This window comes from Antechinus flavipes, chromosome 1, assembly GCF_016432865.1.
Source record: "Antechinus flavipes isolate AdamAnt ecotype Samford, QLD, Australia chromosome 1, AdamAnt_v2, whole genome shotgun sequence".
Lineage (NCBI taxonomy): Eukaryota > Metazoa > Chordata > Mammalia > Dasyuromorphia > Dasyuridae > Antechinus > Antechinus flavipes.
The window spans coordinates 321,098,814-321,125,063 of record NC_067398.1 but is presented as its reverse complement, the minus strand read 5'-3'; the positions used below and the strand labels follow the sequence as shown (position 1 = coordinate 321,125,063).

The 26,250-nt window shown below is 34.4% G+C and overlaps 1 protein-coding gene across 7 annotated transcripts in view; it reads left to right on the top strand.

Moving 5' to 3' along the window:
- The window catches only part of LOC127541280 (transducin-like enhancer protein 4), a 156,070-nt gene that overhangs the window by 28,199 nt on the left and 101,621 nt on the right, over nt 1-26,250 (top strand). For all 7 annotated transcript variants that reach the window (XR_007948425.1, XR_007948423.1, XR_007948422.1 and 4 more), the window contains exon 5: nt 11,426-11,488. Coding sequence is in view for 1 of the 7 variants with exons in the window: in XM_051966548.1 (XP_051822508.1) it covers nt 11,426-11,488 (63 nt within the window). In the remaining 6 variants the exon portion in view is untranslated. The remainder of the gene's footprint in view (nt 1-11,425; nt 11,489-26,250) is intronic.

Genomic DNA, 26,250 nt, shown 5'->3' with positions numbered 1-26,250 from the left:
TTCATCACTTACCAAAGCTGCTTTCTCCAGAGCATCAAAGACTGTTTTTGTGCCACATCTGAACTGTGATGCATTTTTTTTTTCAGTGTCTGTTCTCTATATTTGCCTCATTTGATGTTTCAAACCATCATCTTTCCTGGAGATGCATTGCTCTTTTTTCATTTTCCTCCCAAGTCTCCTTTTCTAGTTCATCAATCAGATTCTGCTCCCCAAGTGTTGTGGATGTTTGCCAAGACAGAGTCTCAGGCTCCCATTAACCTCTCTATATTCTCTTTCTTGATCACCTTGTTATTATCTCCTTAAGTCTAACTTTTTTTTTTTTTGCCATTTATTCATAGGCCTGTATCCAGCCCTAGTCTTTTCCTTGAGATTGCTGCTGACTTCTACTTGGTCTTAAACGAGTGCCAAACCTTCTCTTTGGTCTCTCTTCCTCCAGGCCACCCACCACCCTGTTGCCCAAGGGATTTTCCTCAGATGCCAATCCTCAAGGTCTTCCTCTCCCAGATTCACTCATTCCTTATTTAGGTTTTTTTGATTTACATACAACCCCTTAATACTCAAATCCTGCACTCTTTCCATAGTACCATACTTGTAATATTTTTTATGTAAACTGTTTCTTCATAGTTTTCCATTCCTTGTGTTCCTTGTTCTTTTTGTATCTTTATTGACTGTAACTATTATTAAGACTTTTAAAGCTTTTTTTTTTTAAGCTACTAAATATGTGAAAAAGTGAATTTCTATAGTAAAATGATAATCTCCCATCTAATTCCATTTTTCAAATTCATCCTTGGTGTCTGGAAAACTAGTTATTCAAATCTATTCCTTCAGTCCATATTTTTGCTTGATTTAGAAAGTATAGACATTTTATCAAAATTAATTCAAAAGTTTGGACTACAATTTAAAACAGAAAAGCCTTTCCTCTCCTAGGTGTTAAGCTTTTCTTGACTCTTAGAGAAGTAGCTGATTGCTGAAAATGTATACTAGAGCCATCCCTGTCTTGTGCTATGGAGCCATAAAATAATTCTTTAAGGTGAGAGCTATTAACTTCTTTCTAACTAGCACGGTCCTTTGACAATAGGGTTTTCTCATATCCTTTTTCTGGTGTGGTTCTTCACTATGACTTTTTCCAATTTCAGGTTTTTCCTGAATTCAAGCAAAGAAACAATAATAGTTATCATGGTGCTTTAATGTTTGCAAATGGTCTCTGTCTCTGTCTCTTATAAAGGTATAAATGGACCAAAAATTAGACTTTATAGATAATGACAGTAGAAAAAGACATGTTCAGAGAGGAATTATAAACTCCTAGTCCTGGGTAGTGTCTTTCTCTCAAAGCAGCCTAAGATGGCAATAGTTTGTTCTTGATTCACATTGAGCTTGCAGTCCACTTACCCTCATCACTTTTAAGTGACCTGCTTTCTAATTTCTTTCTCCCCCCACCACCTCCCAGTCTTCTAATTTGGAAACTGACACTTTGATATCCTTATTAAATTTAATCCTACTAGATTTGGCTCAGTGACCTAAAATATTGAGATTTTTTTTTAATATATTGATGTTATATTGTAATATGTTCTCTAACTAATCCATCCAACTTTGTATTAACTGTAAATTTGAAAACCTAAACACAGTAAAACACAGATACTTGGGAAACTCTACTAGTATTTTGCTTCTAAATAAACTTATGAGCATCTCTATAAGTCTGATCACTTAAATGCTACTTCTGTTTGAGGCATTAAAAGCTATTAGTGATTGAAGGGATGATAAAGGAAATTCTGCTAGATGTTTATGTAGGATTATGTAGGATATGGCATATTATCAATCAGTAGATTCAAGATGGAAAACTATCTTTGAAGTCATCTAGTCCAGCTTAATTTTATCAATAATGAAATTGAAGTGATTTGCCTGAGGTTGCACTGGCCCTTCATTAAGTGGTTGAGTTGAGATTGGAACACAAGTCCTCTGATCCTAAAATCCAGTGCTTTTTTTTTTTTTTTTTTTTTTTAAATAACTTTTTATTGATAGAACACATGCCAGGGTAATTTTTTACAGCATTATCCCTTGCACTCACTTCTGTTCTGATTTTTTTCCCTCCCTTCCTCCACCCCCTCCCCCAGATGGCAAGCAGTCCTTTACATGTTGAATAGGTTACAGTATATCCTAGATACAATATATGTGTGCAGAACTGAACAATTTTCTTGTTGCACGGGGAGAATTGAATTCAGAAGGTATAAATAACCCGGGAAGAAAAACAAAAATGCAAGCAGTTTATATTCATTTCCCAGTATTCTTTCTTTGGGTGCAGCTGCTTCAGTCCATCTTTGATCAATTAAAGCTCTCTTTATCGAAGAGATCCACTTCCATCAGAATACATCCTCAAACAGTATCATTATTGAGGTATATAATGATCTCCTGGTTCTGCTCATTTCACTTAGCATCAGTTCATGTAAGTCTCGCCAGTCCTCTCTGTATTCATCCTGCTGGTCATTCCTTACAGAACAATAATATTCCATAACATTCATATGCCACAATTTACTCAATCATTCTCCAATTGATGGACATCCTTTCATTTTCCAGCTTCTAGCCACTACAAACAGGGCTGCCACAAACATTTTGGCACATACAGGTCCCTTTCCTTTCTTTAGTATCTCTTTGGGGTATAAGCCCAGTAGAAACACTGCTGGATCAAAGGGTATGCACAGTTTGATAACTTTTTGAGCATAGTTCCAAATTGCTCTCCAGAATGGCTGAAATCCAGTGCTTTTTAACATTGTTCTTTGTTGCTTTGATTTATTACATTTTTGCATATTGGGGACAAGAAAGGGGGAAGATGGTTTTACTAGAAACCAGATAACTATGAAAAAGAAGCATTAATAGTTGCTTGGAACACAGGGAAGTTAGGCAAGGTACAGAGCTGGAAGGATTATGGTATAAAGATGAGAATTTGCTTAAATGTAGAATGAACTTTGGAGAGAAAAAAATGAATAAACCTTAGAACAGGTATCTTGTTGAGAATTTGAAATAATAGGTTAATGGAATTTTAAGTGATGAGGAATATAGGGAGTGGGAGATTTTAGAAGAAAGGAAATTCAGAGGATAGTTATTAGGACACATTATTTTGAAGTTCTTAATACATCTCCCTTGATGATTTATAGACTTTAAGATTTTTTAAAAAAATTATACCTCCTGCAAAAAATTTTAGCATATAGAATAAATCATTTCTGTGCTCTGTACCCCTCAAATTATACCACTTATCATCCCTTCCCTCTGGCCCTATCATAAGGGCAGTTTGTTTAGTTTGCCAAATGGGGTGCAGGGAAGAGGAAAAAAATATTTGCTAAGTGCTTGCTCTGTGTCAGGCATTATGCTAATCAATTTACAGATAATCTCTCCTTTAATCTCAACTCAGCATTCTTCAAATGTAAAACAGATAATAGCACCCATATCATAGGTTGAAGATCAAATGAGTGACTTGCTCAGGATCATATGACTATTAAGAACTTGAGGCCAAATTTGAATTCAGTTTTCTTATGTGGTGCTTCTCCAGTAATCTCAGGTCAGCATTGAAGAATTTTGAAGCAAGCAGCTAGGAAAAATCTCATTCATTTTCTCCACTTCTTCAAGAGAAGCTAGACACAACAAGCATTTATTTATTAAATATCTACTAAATGAGAATCACTTTGGAAGTATATGTACTTGACAGAGAATCATTGCATTCTACTCTAATTTAACAAGAGTTTATAAACACCTACTATGTATGATGACCTACTTTAAAAATTGGGAATACGAAGAAAAAAAACAAACCCAGTCCCCAGTCATTAGAAGCTTACATTGTTTTGAGAGAATGTGCCATGTAAATTATAGAATGAAAGAGTTTTGAGGAATCTAATAGATCCCCTCATCCCATTCCTTCATTTTATCTGTTCAGGAATCTAAGACTTGATAAAGATCCCTTGGGAGTCAGCTACTGCAGAGGACATAGAATTTGGACATCTTATTCCCAGTTCTAACATCTTCAACTATATCATTTCTTGTGCTCTTTTCACAATTAACTGTATTAAAAATAGTATAAGCCCCAAAGCTATGAATATCTATAGTCTGAACGCATCAACATTGTATGGATAATTTGAATAAAATCAAGTCTTTTAGGCTCAGGCCTTTGTTTATTTTGTTTTAGCTTTTGGCCAAGTTAGATCCCAAGAAGAGAACCTGCCAAAATATGCTCTTATATAAGTACAGAAATTGTGTGTGTGTGTGTGTGTGTGTGTGTGTGTGTGTGTGTGTGTATGTGTTTTATGATTAATCTTGCATGGTTTTTAAACAGTGTTTCATGTGGTGTGAATTGTGTTTATTGGAGCCCTATCAGTATTGAATCTACATCTACCAAGCTTGGGGAGTTTTTATTTATCTTTTTATTCTGATATTATTGTCATTACTGTAAAAACTGACAATTTTATCACAGGCTAAACTTTATGAACAATATCTAAAATCTAACCTAGGCAGGCAACTTGTTCTTCTGTGGGACCTTGATGATCATTAAGATCTAACGTTTGATTTCATTTTGACTATTGGTTACATAATTTTGAACAATGACTTATTTGACACAAAAAAGCCAGGTGGCTTAAAAAAATTAAGAATTCAACTTTATATAACAAAAATAGCCACATTCCAAGTGATGTTTCAATAGAGGAAAAATGACTTAAGTTTAGGGTATAAGAATTGGAAGACATGGATTCAAATGTACCTTCTACTTAGCTTTACTAGATGAATGACAAGCAAATCGTGTAATCTCTCTCAACTAAAGTTTCTTCATCCATAGAAGGAAGATACTAATATCTGTGGTACATCCTTTATAAAGCTATTATAACTTTCAAAGGAGATAATGGATGTACAGTCTTTGTATAATTTAAAATGCTCTACAAGTGCCACCCAGTACTATTACTTTGCTGCTGCAGCTGTTGCTACTACTACTATTTACTGCGTGATTAAGTTAAAAAGTAAAAGATAGTTTTACTTGTATGGAAGATCTTAATTGCTTTCATTTTATGGAAAGGAAGTTGAGCTGAGATGGTGTTTTTAAGGAAAGAAGACCCTTTGCTTGTTTTGCTCTTAAATTATTTTCTACCCATCCTGTAACTGATCACTTTGAAGAATCCAAACAACTTATAGGGTTAGACTTCTAGTCAAATAAGGTTATATGGTAAGGAGATTTAAGGTTTTTTGGTGTCTTGAAAACTCAACTCTAACACTTAATTTTAAAATGACACTAAAAGATAAAATCTGAATGCCAGCCTTCAGTATTAAGGCCTTAGTCTTACTTTTTAAGAGCCTAATCATTATTTGAATTGAAAAAAATTAGCCAACATGAAGTTGATGGTATTGCTTTTGAAAAGTTAGCTCATAAACTGCGAAGAAAAAGAATATATTTGCCAGATTTCTTCCAGGCTTTTAGCAAATAAGGTTCACAGCCCAATCACACCTCCATGGAGGAAGGCACGAGTTAAGCCTACCAAAATAATTTTCTTTTTCTCCACTCACTGCTGTCCCTTTTTTATTCCTCCACCTTCTTTCCCAACTTCTACCTCCATCCTGCAAATGAAACAGAACAGTTTGATAACATGGGTTACAATGTTTATCAGACTTGAGGACTGAAATGATTTGACCTTGCACAAGTAATTGGAAATCTGTCACAAGGCTCATCATTCTTAGTCATTCTTAACATTTGGAACAGTATTTAAACACAAGAACCATAGCACAGAAGATGTATTTAAGATACCAAGTATTTATCTAAGCAAGAATTTCTTTCAAAGAAGTTTTTTTAAAAAAGCTCAGAGATAGGAGGGAGATAGTCTTTATTTAAATTAAAAAAAAAAAAAACCTATTGCAGAGAGTTTTAGTAAAACAGTACACCATCTTTGAAAAATCTGAACTAGTTTTTATAAAGTATAGTGATGTCATGGCTATCTTCAGGTGAGAGAAATCATTCAGATTTTTATCACTTTATGTGCTGTTCCCCTTAGCAAAACCCCTTACCAAATCGTCTTCAAAAGTAGACTATAAAGTGTTAAGATCAAAGAATGGAGTTCTTTAATGTATCCAATAACTGAGCACTGTGTACTTTATGGCACACTTACTGTGCAGTAAAAATACCATAAATACATGTTTTAAAAAGAAAGTTGAGTGACATTGCTTAAGAAATTCCCATTAGGGGTGAGTGCCATAGTCAGTTAAATTCTTGTCTTGAGAGGAGGCAGTTATAATGGAGACTGACCCTTCCAGACTTGGCAAGTCTTTCTAGGTTTAGATATTTATCTGAAGATTAAAATAGGGGACATGACAATATATGCTATATTTTAGAAAATTAATCAAAAAGTTTAACAATCAGTAAGTTAAATAGCAGCAGAAATTAGCTTTAAAATGTGATCTGTCTAGATATGTTATATTTAGCTCCTTTTCCATATTCACTATTTCTAATTAAAGAGAGGAGCATTATTCTGGAGCATACTAAGGTGAACAAGTATTCAGATTCATTTATGCTTGACAGTTGCTCCTTTCTCTTTTTGTTGTCTTATTTTTAAACAATTGTACATATAAATCCATTATTTTAATTTTAATTGACCAACCTGGAGGTGTTATTTTCTTAGGGAGGATTTTTTTGTTAAAGACTCAATAGTTGACTCTTGCAGTCTAGAAAGCTAATGACTACATGAATAAGTTGATTCTGAAAATATTATTACTTCATATTATTTTATATTAGGTTCTGTACAGCATGTTGTGCAAAATGAGCATTTAAATGAAATAAATTGACAAATTGGAAGCATCAGAATTAGTATTCACTAGAGACACTTGTATTGTCTATTCAAAAATTGAGCCATCCTCACTCTTTTACTATATGGAATAATCATACTTAACACTTTGGTTCAAAATGTTTATGACTCTTCTGTAAAGTTGAGTTTATTGAACATAAAGATAGAACTAACTCATTAGCCCATTGAGAGAATAATTCTTACCTTTAGACTGTCTTATGAATAAACCACTCAAAAGTTTCATTATTTCCCCCAAATGCTTTAAATCTACATGTATGCAATTAATATATTCAGTGATTCTACTTTTAAAATTCCATAATGAGCTGCTTCAGATAAATTATTTTGAGATTTAAAATAAGACATATATTGCAATCTTTGTGTTAATTAGTTCACATATAAAATTAGGTATATATAAAATAAATACCTAATAAACCAGATCCACCTTTTTCTTTTTGCAAAGATTATACTGTATCAGAAAAATTAATTCTGAAATAAATGTTCTTTTAGAACATTTTTTTCTGAAACTATATAGACGCGCGCACACACACATATGTAAATAAAATTTCCTTTTGGCTGATGAAAATGGATTTCCTGATAATGTTTTGCTTTCTATCTAGTATACATATGTAGTAGTGTTATTTCCATTTATGTGACAGATCAAAGCCCCCAATAGCAATTCATTAACAACAAATGTTTTAAAATCCGAATACCTGTTATTTATAAAGAAATGAGAATGTTGTAAGCAAAACTGAGTTACAACTTTTATACATTTTAGAATCATTTATGGTGGGAGGGATATTTTAAAAATCAAGCTTGTTCTCAACAATACTAATACTAAATAGCTACTTTTGTTCATTTTGGTGATAAGGAAAGAATTGATTTAAATGGTACTAAATTCTATATAGATGTTATTCTTTTGACAGTGATTTGATTGTTGTTCAGATGTGTAATAATAGCCATCTTTCCAGGATTGTAAATGCAATAGATAGACCCTTCCTTCTTTCCTTCCTTCCTTGGCAGAAAAATAAAAAGAAACTCAATTGTATTCTTTGTCATTCTTTTTTAAATTTATGACAGGTCATACTGTTCCATTTATTCTTTTATCACTGTTTTGAGATAGCACATAGTGCCTTTGGTGTTCCTATATACACAGTGTTTAATGTACAGTTAAAACATTGTTTCTCTGAAATTCTTTTCTATTTTAAAAATTTCTTGCCTAAATTTTGTTTTTGTTTTTTCTTTTTAAATGGAAATTATACAAGGAAGAGAGGAATGGAAAGGAAGAGAGGCAAAAAGTATGCTAAGTAGAAGGTGAAACATTTTGAGTGTATTTTATTCCTACACAAGTGTCTTTGGTGTATTGGGAGAGAAATAATAGAAGTGTCAGAATTTGTTAACATATTTGACAAACTATGGCAGCAAAAATTCCTTTTTCTATTTTGGCATGAGCAATCACCCTTTTATTGGACCATTAATGCTATTTTGGAACATCATGCTGTATCCAAAGGCAATAATTTAGCAGCTGTTTATCAGGAGCTTTCATAAAACATTGAATACTATTATAACATCCAGTAACCCTAACAACAGCATTTCAGAATCTGGGCCGGTTTAAATGGGATATCCGTGAATGTACTTGTTCAGGGATGCATGACCCACATCACCTATAAATTTGATTGGAAGTTACAGTGCTGGCATAAACTGATGGATAGCAGATTAGAACCCTGATTAACCATGTGATTTGAAGGCTGGGAATATATTGTCTAAGCAAGATTCATCAGACGCAATCAGAATTTCAAGTGGTCAGATGAAATTCAAATGTGTATTGTGGATCTCCCCCTAACCCCCTCCTGCGCTTTTCCTCTTAGGTTGCCTTTTTATTTTTATTTCCAAAGCTGAAAAATACTTCTTTGATGAATCTGCTCCTCACCCTAAAGCTGTCTGTCTGTTATTCATCAGAAAGCAGGTCGCAGTTCAGTGAGCAGAAGAAAAGATTTTAATAGAAGCTGTGCCAAGGGCTGTAATGCATCATTTTAGGACCCTAATTACATTACAATGACAAATATCAATGGTGACAACAGCAATAACCTACATCCTTTAATGGCTATGCTGGAAAAAGAGTTTGGGCCCTGCGCCATTAGATTAGACTCAGTTTCAAAACATAGGCCATTAGAAGTGTGTGTCCACAGTATTATTGGCCGATAACTGAAGCCCAGTGGAAAGGCCTGTAAATAAATGATGCCTCCCTAAAGCTTGCTCCTGTGGGACAAAAGAGGCAAAATTAGATGACCGTGGAAGCTGCGCTGTTTCCGAGGCAACTTTAGCTTTCAAAGTGAAGAATTGCCTGCTTAATTTTATGAAATCACACTTCCCCCCTCCTGCTGCCAATTAGACTCACCGTAAAAATCCATTGGTGTGACAACTAAAATAAATTGTGAAATTCTTTAAACAAAAGAAGACTTTTAATAGGTGGAAAGGTTTTCCCTATTTTCTATTATGTCTAGTGTATATGAACTTGAATATAATAATAAAAAACTCTTTTTCCTTTTGGAGGATGTGGGTGGGAAGTCTTTAGGGCTAACATTTGGATAGATTTGAAATAGGTAAATTCCCATTTAGGGAAATAAATTCTTTCTCATCAATTTGTATTTCAGCAGTAGCTATCTCTATAATGTTATCCTACTTAGAATAGAGCTCATTCTCTGGATTGTGTAGGCAAATGAAAGAACTCAGTTTTCTTATGTGCCCACATATTTTTCAGCTCTCCTAGCAAGGGACTATTTTATTTATGTAAACAACATAATGAGGAAAATATGCCTGGCAGATGGTTCTGAGTATCAGAATCATCAGTTTGGTCTGCCCCAAAGTGTCTCATTATCTTTTTCCTCTCTCCCCTTCCACCTCTCCCTACGAAAACTTAACAACTGAATGCCTTTGAGATGCATTTTCACTAGCTTGGTAAATGTCCCTCCATTTTCTTAGCCCGCCTCTGGAATTTCACCCCATAGCCATCATGGTGTGTTTCATCTGTGTGGGGAGTGGTTTGGTGATTTCCCTTGCAACTTTGGGTGATTTTTAAAAATCCTGGTGGATTAAGAAGTATTCTATAGAGTCAGTGGACTAAATTGCCTCTTGGTGATACTAAGAAGTCTATATTCATCAGTGCCTTCCTATATTTTTTCACGAAAACAAGGTTAGCATGGTGTTAGAGCTTCATGGTGAGTTTGTGTTCTTGGTTGGCAGACTAAATTTTTAAGGTTCTGGCATTTAAAAGATTGCATAGCTACAAGGTCAAAAAGGTTTGTGATGAAATAAGGAAAAACTAAATTGGACAAGTATGAGTATCTCTGTCATTTGGATAATAACTTTGCAAGAAAAAGCACTGTGTCCTTTCATATAATGAGGAACTGACCCTGGGCAAAATTTATTTTGAAGAATGCCTTAGGAATTATAACTTTTATAAAAGTTATAACTTTTTCTACCTCTCAACACCTTCCTTCAGCCTGGCTCTTTCTAATCATATAAAACCATATGCTATTCCATGTCTGTGTATGTATTGTGTACTGAAGTATGTTGTAGCATACTGTGTTTAAATACAAATTAAGTCCTGTATGGCTTTTCAGAAAATATGCTGGGTGTTTTTGTTTTGTTGTTGTTTGTTTTTTAGTCTCATTGTAATACTACTGGGTTGGCTTAAGATATCCTAAACTCTAGTTTATTACATTAAACTCTTGAGTTGTCTCATAATCTGTCCACTGAAGCTTACTGTTAACCAGAATTTCCATAAACAGTACTTTAATGAATGATTTCAATGCATCTAAAGTTCTTAAAAAATACTTGCTAAATGCTCAAGGATAGATGAATCTGAATTCAAGATAGTATGGAAAAACAATGGCAGGATGGTTAATCTGCCCTGATGGAAGTGTTCTCTGTGCTGATAGAATCAGGAATCCATTTAAGTATTAATATAGACTTTTAGTATTACATAGATATAAAATTTTTGCTGAAAATTGGTTCTCTCTTTGTTATTGGTGATAGTTCTTAGTTCAACTGTAAATAAGCCCATCTTATTTCCTACCAGTGTCCAATAACAGTGTTTACTCTTAAGAGTTACTGATTCAAGATGGCATAGTACTTTCTTTCCTGTAGCTTGCAGGATGGCATAGATCACCTAGGAAATCCTTAGTTAGCTTTATGATACTCAAAGGCTTTTGAAAGCAATGGCTATAAATAGAAACATAATAAATAACAAATTGAGAGGAAGTTCTATGTCTTTACTTTCTGAAAACTCAGTGTCCTGTTAAAAATCCAAATTAGAATGGACCTGGGCTGTTTTCTTTGGAAACTTTGAATTCCAGGAATGAAAATTAATCTTCTGTTGCACTATATGGATCCTTGAAGGTTGGCTTTTCAAGATTAATACTTGCTAATAAATTGCTATATTCTTAATGTGACACTATTGCTACTCTGCATGCTGTTAATAGGGCTTCTCTGTTCCCCTACCTTACAAAGCACCCCAGTTACAGTCCCATTCTACAGTAAATTGTACCTTAATATTATCATATTAATATTTAAGGAATCTGCAACTAACTGTTCTTTGTTTTCCTCTTCCCTCTTCTCTTCTGCAGGCAGAAATTGTCAAGAGGCTGAATGCTATCTGTGCCCAAGTCATTCCCTTCCTGTCCCAAGAGGTAAGACAGTTCATTGCAGTCCCTGGCTCTAAAGTTGCCATTTCTGTAGTACTATATTGTAGAAAGGGGACTGGGAGCTGATTTTTCAGGCTTCATGAATCTCTTGGTGCCTATATTTCATTTTTTTAAGGTTCTGTTCTCATTCCAACTCCACCACCTTATTAAAATTCAGGGGAATATAATTTAAATGCGTTTATATAATGGAAAATGTTCTAATGTGCTAAGCGAAATTCAATTGTTAAAATGTTTTGCTGTCATGTACAATGTAGTGTTGCTAAGAATCATGGCTGTTTGTCAAAATGGCATCTAATAGGGTGGATTGAAAAATTACCAAAAAGACAGTTTTTCTACACTTCTGATAATGGGCATTAATAGTTAGAAGAAGGAATATCAAATGGAGATGTTTTACCTAGAATAGAAAGCAAAGTAATGTCACTTTTGGCTCACTGCTTTTAAAAAATTAGTACTTTATTAAGTTTTTTTTTTTTAATGTTTCTATTTATTTGGGAAAATCCATAAAAGATTGCTTCATTATGGATTTATTTCCATGTTTCAGTTTCCTAAAAATTTTGCATTTCTGACAGGTACTATAGTGCATTGCAAAGGCCCTAAGAAGGTCAGAAGGACCTGAGGATATTTTTTACTGGAATTTACTCTTAGGCCACACTAATGGAAGAGTCTTGCTATCTTTCCTGCCTTTCCTCTCTTAATAGTTTTGAGACAACAAATGAAAAGTGTAGATAGCAGTTAGCATTATTTGTGCTTCCTCATTTTTTAGTTCTTAATTTGGTAAAATTAGGCTATCTTGATATTAACAATGCTTTGTCTCATGGGCTGAGAATGTTCAACAATGTTGTTTCCCTTCTTTCTCCTCCCCTTTGGTTGTTCTACAGAGTATCATTTCTTTTCAAGAAAGCTGTCCATCCTACTGATTGTTAAAAGTCATATGCTTTGGTATGAGCACCCCAGCCAATTCGTGGATGTTAACATTTGCATATCTCCTCTGAGTATGTGGGAGAGGGTGTGCATACACAGGTAGCTCACTAATTAATGTGTAGGACTGAATACTATGGCAGGATTGTCTATAAAGAGTTACCCATTGATAAGGATTATAAAACTGAACTTTGGACAAGTAAAATGTCTTATCATAAGGAAGCATAACAAAGAATGATTCTGTATCCAAACTTTTAAACCTATTTGTGATCCTAAATTCAGATACTAACCCGAATCACACATGGAAAAAGCTATCCAAGATCCCTTCTTTTTTACGATCACAAAACTGCCAGAAAACTATCCTAATTAGCCCTTTCTGTTCAATATTTGCTTGTGACTATCTTAGCTATTGCACTACTATATGGAAGTGTGGAGAGGTGCCTTTGCATATCTGTGAGGAAGCCTGCACAGTGCCTGGCTGCTTGCACCTTGCCTGATCCAGGCCACTGTTGTCTCTCATTTAAAATGCTCTACTACCTTGAGGCGCAGGGGAGAGGAAGGCTCTGAACTAGGAGAGATGTGGCCCAGATAGAGCCTTGCCCAGGGCCAGAGGGAAAACCAGACTCATCCCTAGTGAATCCAGGTCCGTGTTATTGCAGGTAGAAGTCATGCAGCTTGAAGTTGGACAGGATTCCCTTGTGCGGATGAATGGTTAGCTTTATGCCCAGAAATCGTTTTTAGTTTCTTTTCTTGTTGACTTTGTGGCCTTAAATGCACTGATCATTTTGTACAATTCACTCCTCCATCCCTACTCCCAATCGTGGTGCTTTACAATCCAAGATCATTTTGTCATTATAGGAGAATGTCAATGATGAAGCTATCAGTTGTTTAAAGCCTGTTCAACTATCTAGACTGTCTGTGCAAAGCGTCCCTGAACATCAGACAGATCAGGTGGCACTAAAGAGCAGGCTTGATGTTAATTGGTTGATGAAGTTCCCCTCAGGATGAAATGAGTCTTTGCAGGTGTTGAGACCTCCTGTTTCACCGCTGCTGTGGATAGAGAGAAATGATACATTTTTAAAAAATAGTTGTCTCTCTTCTCATTGTGTGTTTGAAAACCTTGTAGGCAAAGTTCTTAATTTGAATCATGTCTGTCCTATCAGTTTAATAACTTGGTTTTTTCTTCTTTTTTTTTTAACCTATGTTGTCATGCATACTTTTGCTCTTCTCAAATCAGGGTGTTTCTTTGGTTGGTGAACATTTTCTACCTTATGTTTCTCTTTTTCTGCTTTGTGTGTGCATTTTACTCCCACTTCTTCCCTGAGGCCAGATGGACCATAATCTGGAAGGAGGGGAGGAGGCAGGTTATTAGAGAAAGATGAATTCTATTTCCTGTCTCTTCAGAGGCATGGAAAATCACTCTTGCATGGCTGCTATCCTCACTCAATGCCAGGGCTGAGGTCCTTAATCTGATCTTTTAACACAGTCTCTGTGTGATATTCTTAACTGCCAAATGGCAGGAGCATCATTATAAATTATTTAAAATGTTTTCATTGAGAAATTAAACCAATAACAACATTATTGAAAAAAAGACAGATTTTGTCATCCTGTAAATATGTGCATTAGTCTTCAGTCATCATATGCTATTCAGAGTTCATTGATAGGGAGGAAGAAACTAAGTAACCAAAGGTGTGTTTTGGGGGGTAATGTCTATTTTTGTGCACTCATGTACATATATGACATGTGTATATGAAGAAATAACATAGCTCTGTCTATAAGTTCCTGTTTGGGACTAATTAGCTACATTTTCCTTCTCAACTTAAAAAAAAACAACTTTGGATAATCTATAATTGTCTTTTCAATCACTTAACTATATGTTAAAAAAATAGATTTTTAACTGTGGAATAAAAGCCTTTCATTTTATATGTGTACATGTGACTGTGAATATATATTAATGAGAAGAGTAATTCTTTATTTGTTACATTTTGCTAAACAATCCCTAACATAGTTGATGTTAATATTACATTTTAAGGTTTGTGGTATGTTTTTCTTATAGCAATAATGGCAGGGTTCATGTTTTCTAAAAGTAATAGCAATACAAATAGTGTGTGTGGGGGGGTGTGTGTGTTTATATTTTAAAGTAAGTGACTTTTAGAATATCAAAAAGCCATTGTTTTCTCATAAGTTCATGAGAGTTTTGATTCTCAGGATTCATAAAGCTCTACTCCCCTTTACCTCCCTAGTATCTCGACTTTTTAGTTTAAAACATCTTATTAAGATATTATTAAGGAAAGTTTTGACCATCCTAACCCAGGAAATTTCTGCTATTTTCCAAATGAAACTCCAAGATATGAAAGAGAATTATCTAAAAGTAACCTCAGCCCACCCCAACCCTTCTTTATTCTCTTTTTTGCTGGTTTGCTTCAGAGGGAGAGAGTGAGTCTATGGTGTTTCAAGAAACCCAGCTTACTAACCTCTTTCTGCCTGGGTTTCTGCTCAGTCTCCTCAGGGACTCCTTTAGGTGTTATACTCCACTGGTCCAGCCTAGAATTTCAGACGACAGAGGGAGATACAGTCCCATACTGTTTGTCTGTTATAGTTTTTTGATAATAAACAGACTAGATAAATGCAAAAAGATATAAGAAGACATATATCCATTCATATCACTACCACCTGGGGGTCTCGGGTTTATTCTGAATTTGAAAGATGTAACTATATGCATTTGTCCCCCCAATAGAGGCCATCCCTACCCAGAACTGCAGGCTTAGTCCAAATAACCTGAAAAGGTCAGAGTTAACATTTTTTAATACTGAGAGGTGGACAAAGAAAAGTTGGCAGACATCCAAAAGTATCCTAAATCTGAGGCAAAAAGATTTGTTATGCATGTATTAATATTCCAGTTACATGGAAGGAAGAAATATCTTTGGGCTGATAGAAAATATTGAGTGCTGTGTGACTGCATTATGTGAATTTAATAGCCATCTTTTGTTACTGCTTCTGAATCCTGTCTCTGGTATGTTGCTGCTGCTGCCCTGCCCTGCCCTTCAAGGAGGAGAGGATTGAATTCAACCAGCCTATATTAAAGCTCCTCCTACTTAATACATACCAGGATTCCTAAAGCACTGTCTTTTACAAAGAGAAGAAAATTTCACCTAATCCCTTACCCTCTTAACTGATAGTAACACATTCAAATCTTAGTATTAAAATGGCATTTTTGCTGCAAAGCTTTGTATCATAGAGGAAACTCATTTTGATACATTGCCACTCAGAAAACATTGACCTCTTCCCCGAGTTCCTTCTTCCAAAAATTTCTGGATTTGTTCTGAGATGTTTCAGGGCTAGTTTCATGGCTGTGTAATTGCTTGTCCAGAGAAACTCTATTATCATAGAGATTCTGCTTCCCTGGACTTCAATATCGCCTCTAGTGTTTTGGGCCTAGACAGAGAATTCACATCTCCAATTACTCCCAGCTCACTTAGCTCAGTTCATTTCAATTTCCTTTCTCTTTTTGTCCACAAACAAAAATAACCCTCCCAGACATGGAAGTAATTATTCTTTATTCTTTTTGGACCTTGATGCAAACCTCTCTTCTTTCAGGTCTTTTAAGATCTGTGTTCTCTTGACATCATTGGAAATCACTCAGCTTTTGGCCTAATCTATATTATTGTCCTTCTTCCTTTTCTATTGTTTGGATTACAGACAATGGGTATGGTATTGCTTTGTGGATGCTTTCTGTAGACCAGGGATTCTTAACCTTATTTTTGTATCATGAACCCTTTGGCAGGTTAGTGAAACCTATGAATCCTTCTCAGAATAATGTTTTTAAGTGTGTAAGATAAAATACAGAGCATCACAAAAGAAACACATTAAATTACACTTGGCAAAATATTAGCTCCCCTCCCAAAACAAAACACAAAAACCAAGATCATGGATTTCAAATTGAGAGGCCCTGCTCTATACTAACTTGCCATTTAATACTTTGGTGGGTCTTATCATTGTTTGATGACCCCAGGTAATTAACATGATACTTAAAGTCTATTAGAACTTGGACATTTTTATCATATCCATAGCGAGAGATTGATTTGATTACTTCACCTGTGGAGTACAAATATTTGATTACTTGTGCTTCTTCTCCTTGGGAGTGATTTACTGGAACTATAGCTTTTTACTATAATTACTAATAAGAATTCATAGGGTTATTAAAATCTAAACACAAAGACCATTTCACAGTATAATTTAAAACCATAGGAAGTAAGTGGGTAGACCTCAGTAAGAGGAGCCTTAGTACTAATGAAAAACTCTTTGCCAACAGGTTCCTTTTGTGTCATGGACACCTTTGGTATTTTGGAGAAGCTAATGGATAACTTTTTAGAATAAAGTTTTTAAGTACAGAAAATATAAGATGGGATTATTTTTAAAAAATTATATCAGAGTTTACAGATCTCCAGTTTAAGCAATTTCTCAATTCTATGCTCTCTTCTTTGGGGAACCTAAAACTGACCCTTCCTTTTAATCTCTCTTTGGGAGAATATTTCTTGCTTGTGTTGTATATTCTCTTCCCAGATATTAAACTCAAATAGAAAACTATACAGAATTCCCATGAGCCAAATTGATTTAATTTTAAAATATATTAGTTTTGCTTTATTGCATTTTTATTTATTTTGTTAAGTATTTCCCAATTGCATATTAATTTGGCTTGGACTGTACCCTTAAGTATTGTGGGCCATGTGTTTGACACCTCTGTTCTTCACTATTCCAAATGGAAGCAAAAAGATGTAGCTTGAAAGTCGACCTGTTTATGGCATAGAAAAAAATTATTTGGCAGACTCTGCTTTCTGCTCTCAACCACTGCTAATTCACTCCCATAATAACCAGGAATCCAGTCTTATGGGACATAGAGGAATTCAAGATTTTTGACTGATAAAACCTGCTTCACAAAGAACAGTAAACTTGAGAACAATTTATTTATTTTTTAAATCCATAAACTGCATTGCAAAAATAATTGATTTGCATCAAGTAGCCTATTATTAGCTTGTTCTTATCTAAGTTAAGTGGTTGCTTAATGGAATTTAGCTATATTATTTATTATTTATAGTATTTATACATGCAGGTATCGGTTTGTTTGTTTTTTTTTTTTTAATGAAATCAGGATACTTGTCTAGAAATCTTCTGATACAGGCCATTTGCCAGTATTTGCTGGAGTGACCTTTAAACACTTCCAATTTGTATGTTCTTAGCACAAGCCAACTATGCTGTCAATGAAAGATCATGCCTTTGTTCACACTATGATTCTCTTGAGAACATTAGTCAACCTTCTAGATATTTAGAAAACACTGTAACATCTAATATGATTTGGAAAAATAACAGATATTTGAACATGCATATGGCCTCAAACACTTAACTAGCTGTGTGACCATGAGCACATGAGGACCCTGTTTGCTTCAGTTTCCTCATCTGTAAAATGAGGTGAAGAAGGAAAATAGCAAACTAATCACGTATCTTTGTCCAAACAGGATCATGAAGAGTCAGGCACAACTGATTTGAATGAATAAAAGCTTTAAAGTGTAAAACTGTACTAAGACTTATAGGTATCCTTATATAATACCATTGTTCCTTCTAGGAAATAGATTTTCTTCTGAATCATTTCCAGCCCATAGAAATCTGGAAAACTAAAACTAATAGGCAAACAGTCATCAAGCATTTATTTGACATTTTAAAATTTTTCAAGCATTTTATCTAAACTCATTAAAACTTAACAATTGTGTAAGGTTTACTTATGAGGAAACGGAGTTTCATGGAGGTAATGTGATTTGTCTGTAGTTGCATTGTGAGTAATTGTTGGCAGACACAACATGAATCCAGGTCTTCCTGACACCAAGTATACTGCTCATTCTATATAGAATGGAATAATACAGGTCAGAATTGACAAAGGACAGAAAGTGGTTTTGAAATTCTGTAATGTCTCTGCATTTCAGGCCAATGTTGTACAAGTTTATTCTAGATCTAAGTTAGCCATAATATATTAGAGGTTTAGGAAGTGATCATATAATGCTGCATATTATAATTTTTTTTCATTGGTGTCTGAGATTTTTTATTTTGTTTTGTTTTTTAATAAGAAAAGATCAATTTTTTTTCTTTCTTTCACTTCCACCACGGAGAAACAAAACAAAACACACACACATGCACACAAAAATATGATCAAGCAAAGTAATTTTCACATGTTGGCTATGTTTTACAAAAGCAGTGCTTTGTTATTCATCCTCCAGAATTGTAGCTAGACAGTTTGTTGATCAGAGTTTCTAAGTCATTTAGAATTATCTTTGTTGTGTTGTTGTTCTTGTATAAATTGTTCTCCTGGTTCTTCTTACTTCATTCTGCATTAGTACATATAGATTGTCTTATGGCATGCTAATATTCCATCAGAATGAGGTGAGTGTGGAAAGTATTCCAGGTATCGGGGTCAGTCAATGAAAAGGCACAGAGTAGGGAGATGTAGTGTTTGTGGGAGGAACATCTGTAGCTACATAAAACGGGAGGGACTAAGATAGAGCCCTGGAAAGAGAAGGGCTTCCAAAGCCAAACAAAGGATTTTATATTTGATTCAGAGGTACTAGGGAGCTACAGGAATTAATTGAGTGTGAGTGGAGTTTGGGTTGGAATGCAAAGTGACTTGAACCAAGGGACTGACCAGAAGACTATTTCAGTAGTATACATGTGAGGTAATGGGAGCCTGCCTCAGAGTGGCAGTTGTAAGTGTAGAGAAGAGAACCTATGTAAGAGATGTTCTGGCGGTAGAAATGACAAAAGTGAGATGGGGGAAAAAACCCAAGCTAGCCATATCAAATAGGCAGATTTAGTCTTGGCTAGAAATAGGGCTTTTAGAGTGGCATCATTTTTTCCTTTTTTTTCCTAATAACTAATCATGTCTTTCTTTAAAATTCTTTCAGTTGGTAATGTGGCCATTCCTATGTTGAAATGGGGGGGAGGAGAGAAATAGTTTGCTGTGTAATAGCTAACTGATTGTATGTATTTAATTGCATGGTAGTATGTTGAAAGAAAGTATTAGTGGATGGAATCCTGGACTTGAATCATCTTTATCTAGGTTCATACTTGGCTTCTAGCTGTGTGACTATGAGCAAATCATTTAACTTTAATAAACCTCAATTTCTTTGCTTGTAAAATGGGATTAATATCTACTTCCAGAGATTGTTTTGAGACAAGCTTTATATAATTCTCGGCTATTTTTCTTAGTGCAAATACTTGGAAGTATTTACATATATGAGACCTTTTGGACATCACAAATTAGTTTCCTCCTTAATATAACAGACAACAATTTTTTTTTGTGGTTTGTGAAATACCATTGCCTCCTAAGACTATTAATTTGAGAATCTAGGTTAATACGGTGTCAAATTGTTCTGTACTATATTTTGCTTGTATAGTATAATTTTAAGATGGAAGTTAAAAAATGCTATCAGTTAACTTTCACATTGTGCCTTAGGGGAAAAATGAACAAAACACAACAGTTCCAGGCACTGATAGCAAGACAGTGGCCTTTAAATAACACTACGCTAACTCTTAATGCTTGTTAATTTTGTAAGGGATCAGTGACTTGGAACACATTTTGATAAAGGAGATGTTGGTTGAAATCATAAAGATTCCTCTTGGTGGGTATGTTGTGTGACCCACACCAGTGATCTTCATATAACATGAGGACTAGTGTCCTTTATTGAGCATCATATGGTACACAGATGTTTGACATTTTATAGGCAGCACAGTGTGTCTCATATTATGATCATGTACTTAAGAGCAGTCTTAAAGTGTATAATGCAGAAATACACATATAGGACTTTCTGTGGGTTTGCCCCTTCTTTCCATCTCCAACATTTTTTTAAAGAAAGTTTTGAAATCTAATTTGTGCTGACAACTTTTGAATGAACAGCTAGTCTTAAAAAGTGTCTTCCCCTCTTTTACTCCCTTCTCCCTGCCATCATTGGTGATGTCCTTTTACTGTCATTGAATTGATACATTAGTAGTACATTTTAGTTTAACTTGGATATTTGGTCCTGAGCTATGTGGTAACATCCTTGAGTGTAGCAGTTGAAGGATTTCTGAATGGTCAAATCAACCAATCAAGAAACATTTATTAAGTTCTTACTATGTGTTGGATTCCAGTCTTTTGATTGTCGCAGAATAGAGGTAATGGTGCTTTTTGGGGTATTGTGATAACTTTTCTTGTGAAAGACAGATAGCCTTGTGTCTGTCTTAACAGGTGTATGACACAGATTGATCAAAGATACTGCTTATTAGGAAATTGGCTGATCTCTTCTCCTATTTTGATTTGGAAAATGGAAATTAGATTATTATTAATAAAGATAAGTATTTACAGTTCTTTCACTTTTGAAGAAATCATGAGGAAAGAATGAAGAGATTTGTGTCATCCTTTGGCAAATTCAGACTGAGTAGGTAGAAATTAGTCAACAAAGCTCCTTTTGAACAGCTTGTATGCTTGTATACTTAATATGCATGCTCGGCCATGTGCGTAGGAGGCTTATAAAGAAAATGAAGGCACAAATGAATTGAACCACATTTACATTTATGGAGTTTCCTCATTATTTGAATAAACCAAATTTTCAAAAAATACCCTACCTTTCAATATACATACTTTATGAAAATTAATTTCTCATGGGGTAACTTGGAGAAAAGTCATCTTTTAATTCTGGATTATTTTTCTTAAAAAATTCAGTGGAATGACCTATTATCTTAAATGCTGGATTACTTATTATTTTACAAACATTAAAAAGCTTTAAATAGAGCATTTCAGATATTTTCTCCACATAAAACCTGTTTACTAATATTAAATACAATATCACAGCTAAACTTCCTTTTCTTGATACCTTGAAACAAGGCAAGGTTTCTTGTTGGTCCCTAGAAAAGACTATTCTGACTTGTTTTGTCTTGGTAGAAACTGTATAGGCCAAACTTATCTGTGAGTGAGCAGTTTGCACCTCTGTTATTGGCTTCTGTGACATTTTCCCAGGCACAGGCTTCAGTGGAATTCTTTGTTATCTTTTCTTTACCTATAATACTTTACTAGTTTTTGTTTTCATTTTTGTAGTAAGCTGAGTATCACAGTTTATTTCTTTCTATTGGTACTAATGTGTATACATATTATCTATAAAAAGAAATATATGATTTTAAAGAATATATGTATATATTAGATTTTGAGGGAAAATAAGTTCAAAGTTTTTCCTTGCAGTGTTGAGCTATCTTACATTATAAATTAACATAATAGACTTAATTTTTTTGCTTTTGAATTGAATAAATTGGAACCACCATGTTGCAAAGTAATTTATGAGCTCTTCTAATTAGGAACTTTTAATGTTTTCTTGGCCAGTATTGGCTTTTTAGGAAAGGAGGAAGTATGTTATTCATTTTACTTTTGGGTTGTTTTTTTTTTTTTTTTGTGTGTGTGTGTGTGTGTGTGTGTGTGTGTGTGTGTGTGTATGTGTATGTGTGTGTGTGTGTGTAAGTTTTCATATTGCAATTTTAACTAATAGCAGGTTTTAACTAACTTTTTATTTACTCAAACAGCAACAGTTCTATCAACAATTAATCAGCAGGTGTTTGTTAAGTGCCTACTATGTGCCAAGCACTAAATGGAGTATAGATGTGTTTATGGAGGGAACCAATATTGGAAAAAATATCTCCTTTACCAGAAAAGTAATTATTGGATCAGGATCACTAACAAATATTTATTGAGTACCTGCTCTGCAGAATATTTCTGACTGGGTCAGGTTTGTAACTTTTAAGAGGAATAGCCTGTCTGTAATGGGCTTGCTTCCTCTCAGAGAGAAAATCAGTTGGGTAACTTTTCTGGATTACTATACACATTTTATAATGAAGGTCTCCTTCTCTCACATTTACTACATCTGATTCAGTTATAAGAGTCTGTTGATTTTAGTCTGGTAATATTTCATCCTCCTCCCTAAATGTACAATCATCTCTTTAAGTCCTTATTATTCCTCACCTTGATGATTATTATAGCTTATGAGTGTTTCTGCCTCAAAACTCTTTCCTCTGGTATAAAGTCTCTTCTTTACACCATTGCAGCAATTTGACCATACCACTCTCCTGCTCAGAAATCTTCAACAGCTATCTTTGTTATAGAATAGGCCCTGCAACTTAAGGCCCTATAGTCTGACTCCAACCTACCTTTTCTATATTTTTTTATTCAACTCTTTCATGAAGTTCACATTGCAACTAAGCTATATGACTAGCTGTTCACCAATTTCTTTTTTTCTTTTTCAATATTTGCATGGCTATATACCAAACTTGGGTTGCAATGTGTCTACATTGTTTATTGAACTATCCTCCAAGTCTAGCGCCAACACTACTTCTTCCCCTGAGTCTTCTCTCAGTTTCTTAGCTCAAAGCTTTATCTCTTCTCTCCTCATTTGTTTCTTAGAATACTTTATTTAGATCCCTTTCTGTATTATACTTATTCCGATACATGTCTTATGCCCCTTTTACATTGTAAGTTCCTTGAAGATAAGGACTTGAAGCATCTAGGTCATTAGTGCTTACCACTATTTGCATCTAATAGATGCTTAAGAATTCCTGAATTTTATATTGTGTTTCATGCATGATTCTCTTGCATGAAGAATCCAGCACTTTTTCTATCATACTAAATGTAAACCTCATTTGTCCTGCAGTAATGATGGAGGAATTGAGCGAAGAGAGGAAACAAATCCTAAACTTTGTTTCTCTCTTTGCTATTTGCTTTATTATTACATTTCATAACAGTGTAATAAATTCCTTGCACAGTGCTGTACATAGTAGGAGTTTTAAGTGCTCCTTGAATTGCATTAGGCTATCACTTTTTTGGCTACTTAACCATGCATTTCTAATTCCTTTATGCTGGAAGATGTATATTTCATGGTTTTATTCAGAAAAGGAGAAAAAAACCCAACAAATGGGCATATTTGATTCTCTGATAAGATCCTTTTAGAGGTCACCCTTTTCACTTTGATTTTATTTGGGCTATGACTATCATCCCTTTACTGGTTTGCTTGGTAGAAGTACAGAGTTCCTATCTGACAGGGTATTAAGAAATAGTGGCTAATGCCATCCTCAAACTTTTTAAATAGGGGGCCAGTTCATTGTCGCTCAGACTGTTGGAGGGCCGGACTATAGTAAAAACAAAAACTTTGTTTTGTGCGCCTTTAAATAAAGAAACTTCATAGTCCTGGGTGAGGGGGATAATTATCCTCAGCTGCCCCACGCATCTGGCCTGCGGGCCGTAGTTTGTGGACTCCTGGTAGGCCATCAGCCACTTTTGATGTGGGTAAACTGGGTAAAGAAGGCTATGGAAGAGAAAATAAGACATATGGTAAAATAGAAGGAGTGAAATATTTAGAGGAGAAATAAATGTGAAAGGACCCACCAATGTATTAGAAAATAATACTAGTTTTAAAGAAAAAGAAAAAAAAAGAATTGTTAATTGTGCATTAGAGAATTATTTTTAACTTAAAAGAAAGCTCAGTTAACTAAGGGCAATCCATGAAAAGTGGAGAAAATATTTCAATGTACCAATTTCTGCAAACCTCTTAAAGTTCTTATTTAACTATGGTTTTTCAAATTTAGAATATAAAGAAAACATACCTTGAGAGCTTATAGTCGGAACTCCAGTGTTAAAACAAATTTTACAGATGAGCGTTCATAGTAAAATACAATTGCATAAAGATTGATGTTTTGGTAGAGGTTGGGTCAGATTTCTTCTAAGATCCCTTCCAACAATAGCATACAATGATACTATGTTCAGTGAATAGTAGTTTTTTTCGTTTAAAATTCTCAATAGTATTGAAGATAATTCTCAACTTTCAATTTTATAATACTTTGTGTTCCAGATTTTTCTCCCTCTCTCTCTTACTTCCTCAAAACAATAAGTAATTTGATAAAGGTTAAATATATGCAAGTCTTTTAAATATTTCCATATTATACTGTACAAGTAAAGTCATACCAAAAGGGAAAAAAACCAGGAAAAAGAAAAAAGCAAACAACAAAAAAAGTGAAAATACTATGCTTCAATCCATTCTCCATCATTTTTTCTCTGAATGTGGATGATATTTTCCATCCCAAGATTGGAATTTCCTTGACACTCACCACATTGTTGAGAAGAGCCAAGTCCATCACAGTTGATCAACTTAATAATGGTAGTTGTGAATAGTCAATGAGAAAGCAAATTTTCCACTAGAGGAACAGTTTAGGTTATATTACATTATTAACCTATAGGTCATTGCCTTCAGCAGGAAGTTGAACTTAAGAATTCCATTGTTAATTTAAATTTCTTGCAAACTTATTTTCACAACATCTGACTGCCACGTTTTGATTTGACCCTTTGTTCTTCCTTTGTCACCACACAATTACCATCCCAGAATAAAGTCCAAGGAGGCTGAGGCATTGTTATTTGCCTTGGTTTTGGGAAACAGTATGAGCTCTCTGTGTATGTTTATTAATGGAGGGTTCTCTGTTGATGTGCTTTCATGCCATCTAGTCTCAAAGCACCTTTCATGAATATTTGGTGTAAAATGGGAGTGGTATGTGTACAATGGTACTTTTTTTTTAATAAGTAGGTTGGACTTTTTTTAGTTTTTAGTTCTCTGTGTTTTCAGTGGTCCGTTGTTTCAAGATAGAAAATTGAATCTTCAGCACTACTGACCTCTATGTTTATGATTTTCTGTTTCTTAGCTGTTTTAATTATGTGGTGTTTTTTTTTTTGTTGTTGTTGGACAGGTTTCATTAAGAAATGTGGGAATTGTGGAAAGTGTTTACTTTAGCCTTCAGAATTGCTTTCTTAAAGCCTTAATTCCTACATTAAGATACACATGTGTCAAAAACAGATTCAAGATTAAGATTTTAGAATTTACTCTGATGCCTAGTCATTGACTTGAACAACTTGAAAGTGCTGGCCTGGCCTGTCAAACAGGAGATACTTTGACTATGGAGCTAGCTAGTAATGGCTTAGGGTTAACGAACAAAGTTTGGAAAGCCTTTATCACCAGATAATTGGCTACCAGGTGATAACAGTTTTTGACCATAACAATTCTTAAAGCTATCTAATTGTGTGTGGGGTGTGTAACCTTCATAAATTGAGAGAATGCTGGTGAAAATAGATAATTAAAGCTGAAGAATGAGTACTGGAACTTCATGTTTCCATCCAGTAGTTGTGGATGTGCATTTACCATTCTTTTAACAAAGGAGGAGTGGGACTGGTAGTTTCTGTGCTTGAGTTGAATGAATATATATTTAATATAGTGAAATTATATCTAGGAATCTAGAAGGGGCAATTTTATATACTAGGGTAATTGATGAACTATGTATGTTGTCCAATTTAAGTTTATATGCTACTTATTCAACTTGAAATTAATAATTGAAGTTAGCTACTCATCTAATTGAGTTCTAAGAAGAGTTCAGCACAGAATTCTTTATAACTTGTCTGTTAGCAAGAAAATGCCCACTTTTTCATGATGATGACAGTATAGTAAACTATAGTTAGGACTTCAGTTAGAAAATAAACCAGAACCTTGTTAATTCTGTTTTGAGGATACATGAGATTACCATATAGGTAAAACTAAATATAATAAAATATAATTGTTAATTAAACTTCCTTGAATGGTCTCCATATATCTTATTTCAAGTAACACTCTATATGTACTTAAAGAGCAATATTTCATTGTACATATTAATTTGAAAATGTATTTTATAATTTAGAGCAATTGTTGACTCAGATATAGCTATATATACATATGCAACCATCTCCCTCGCTATTA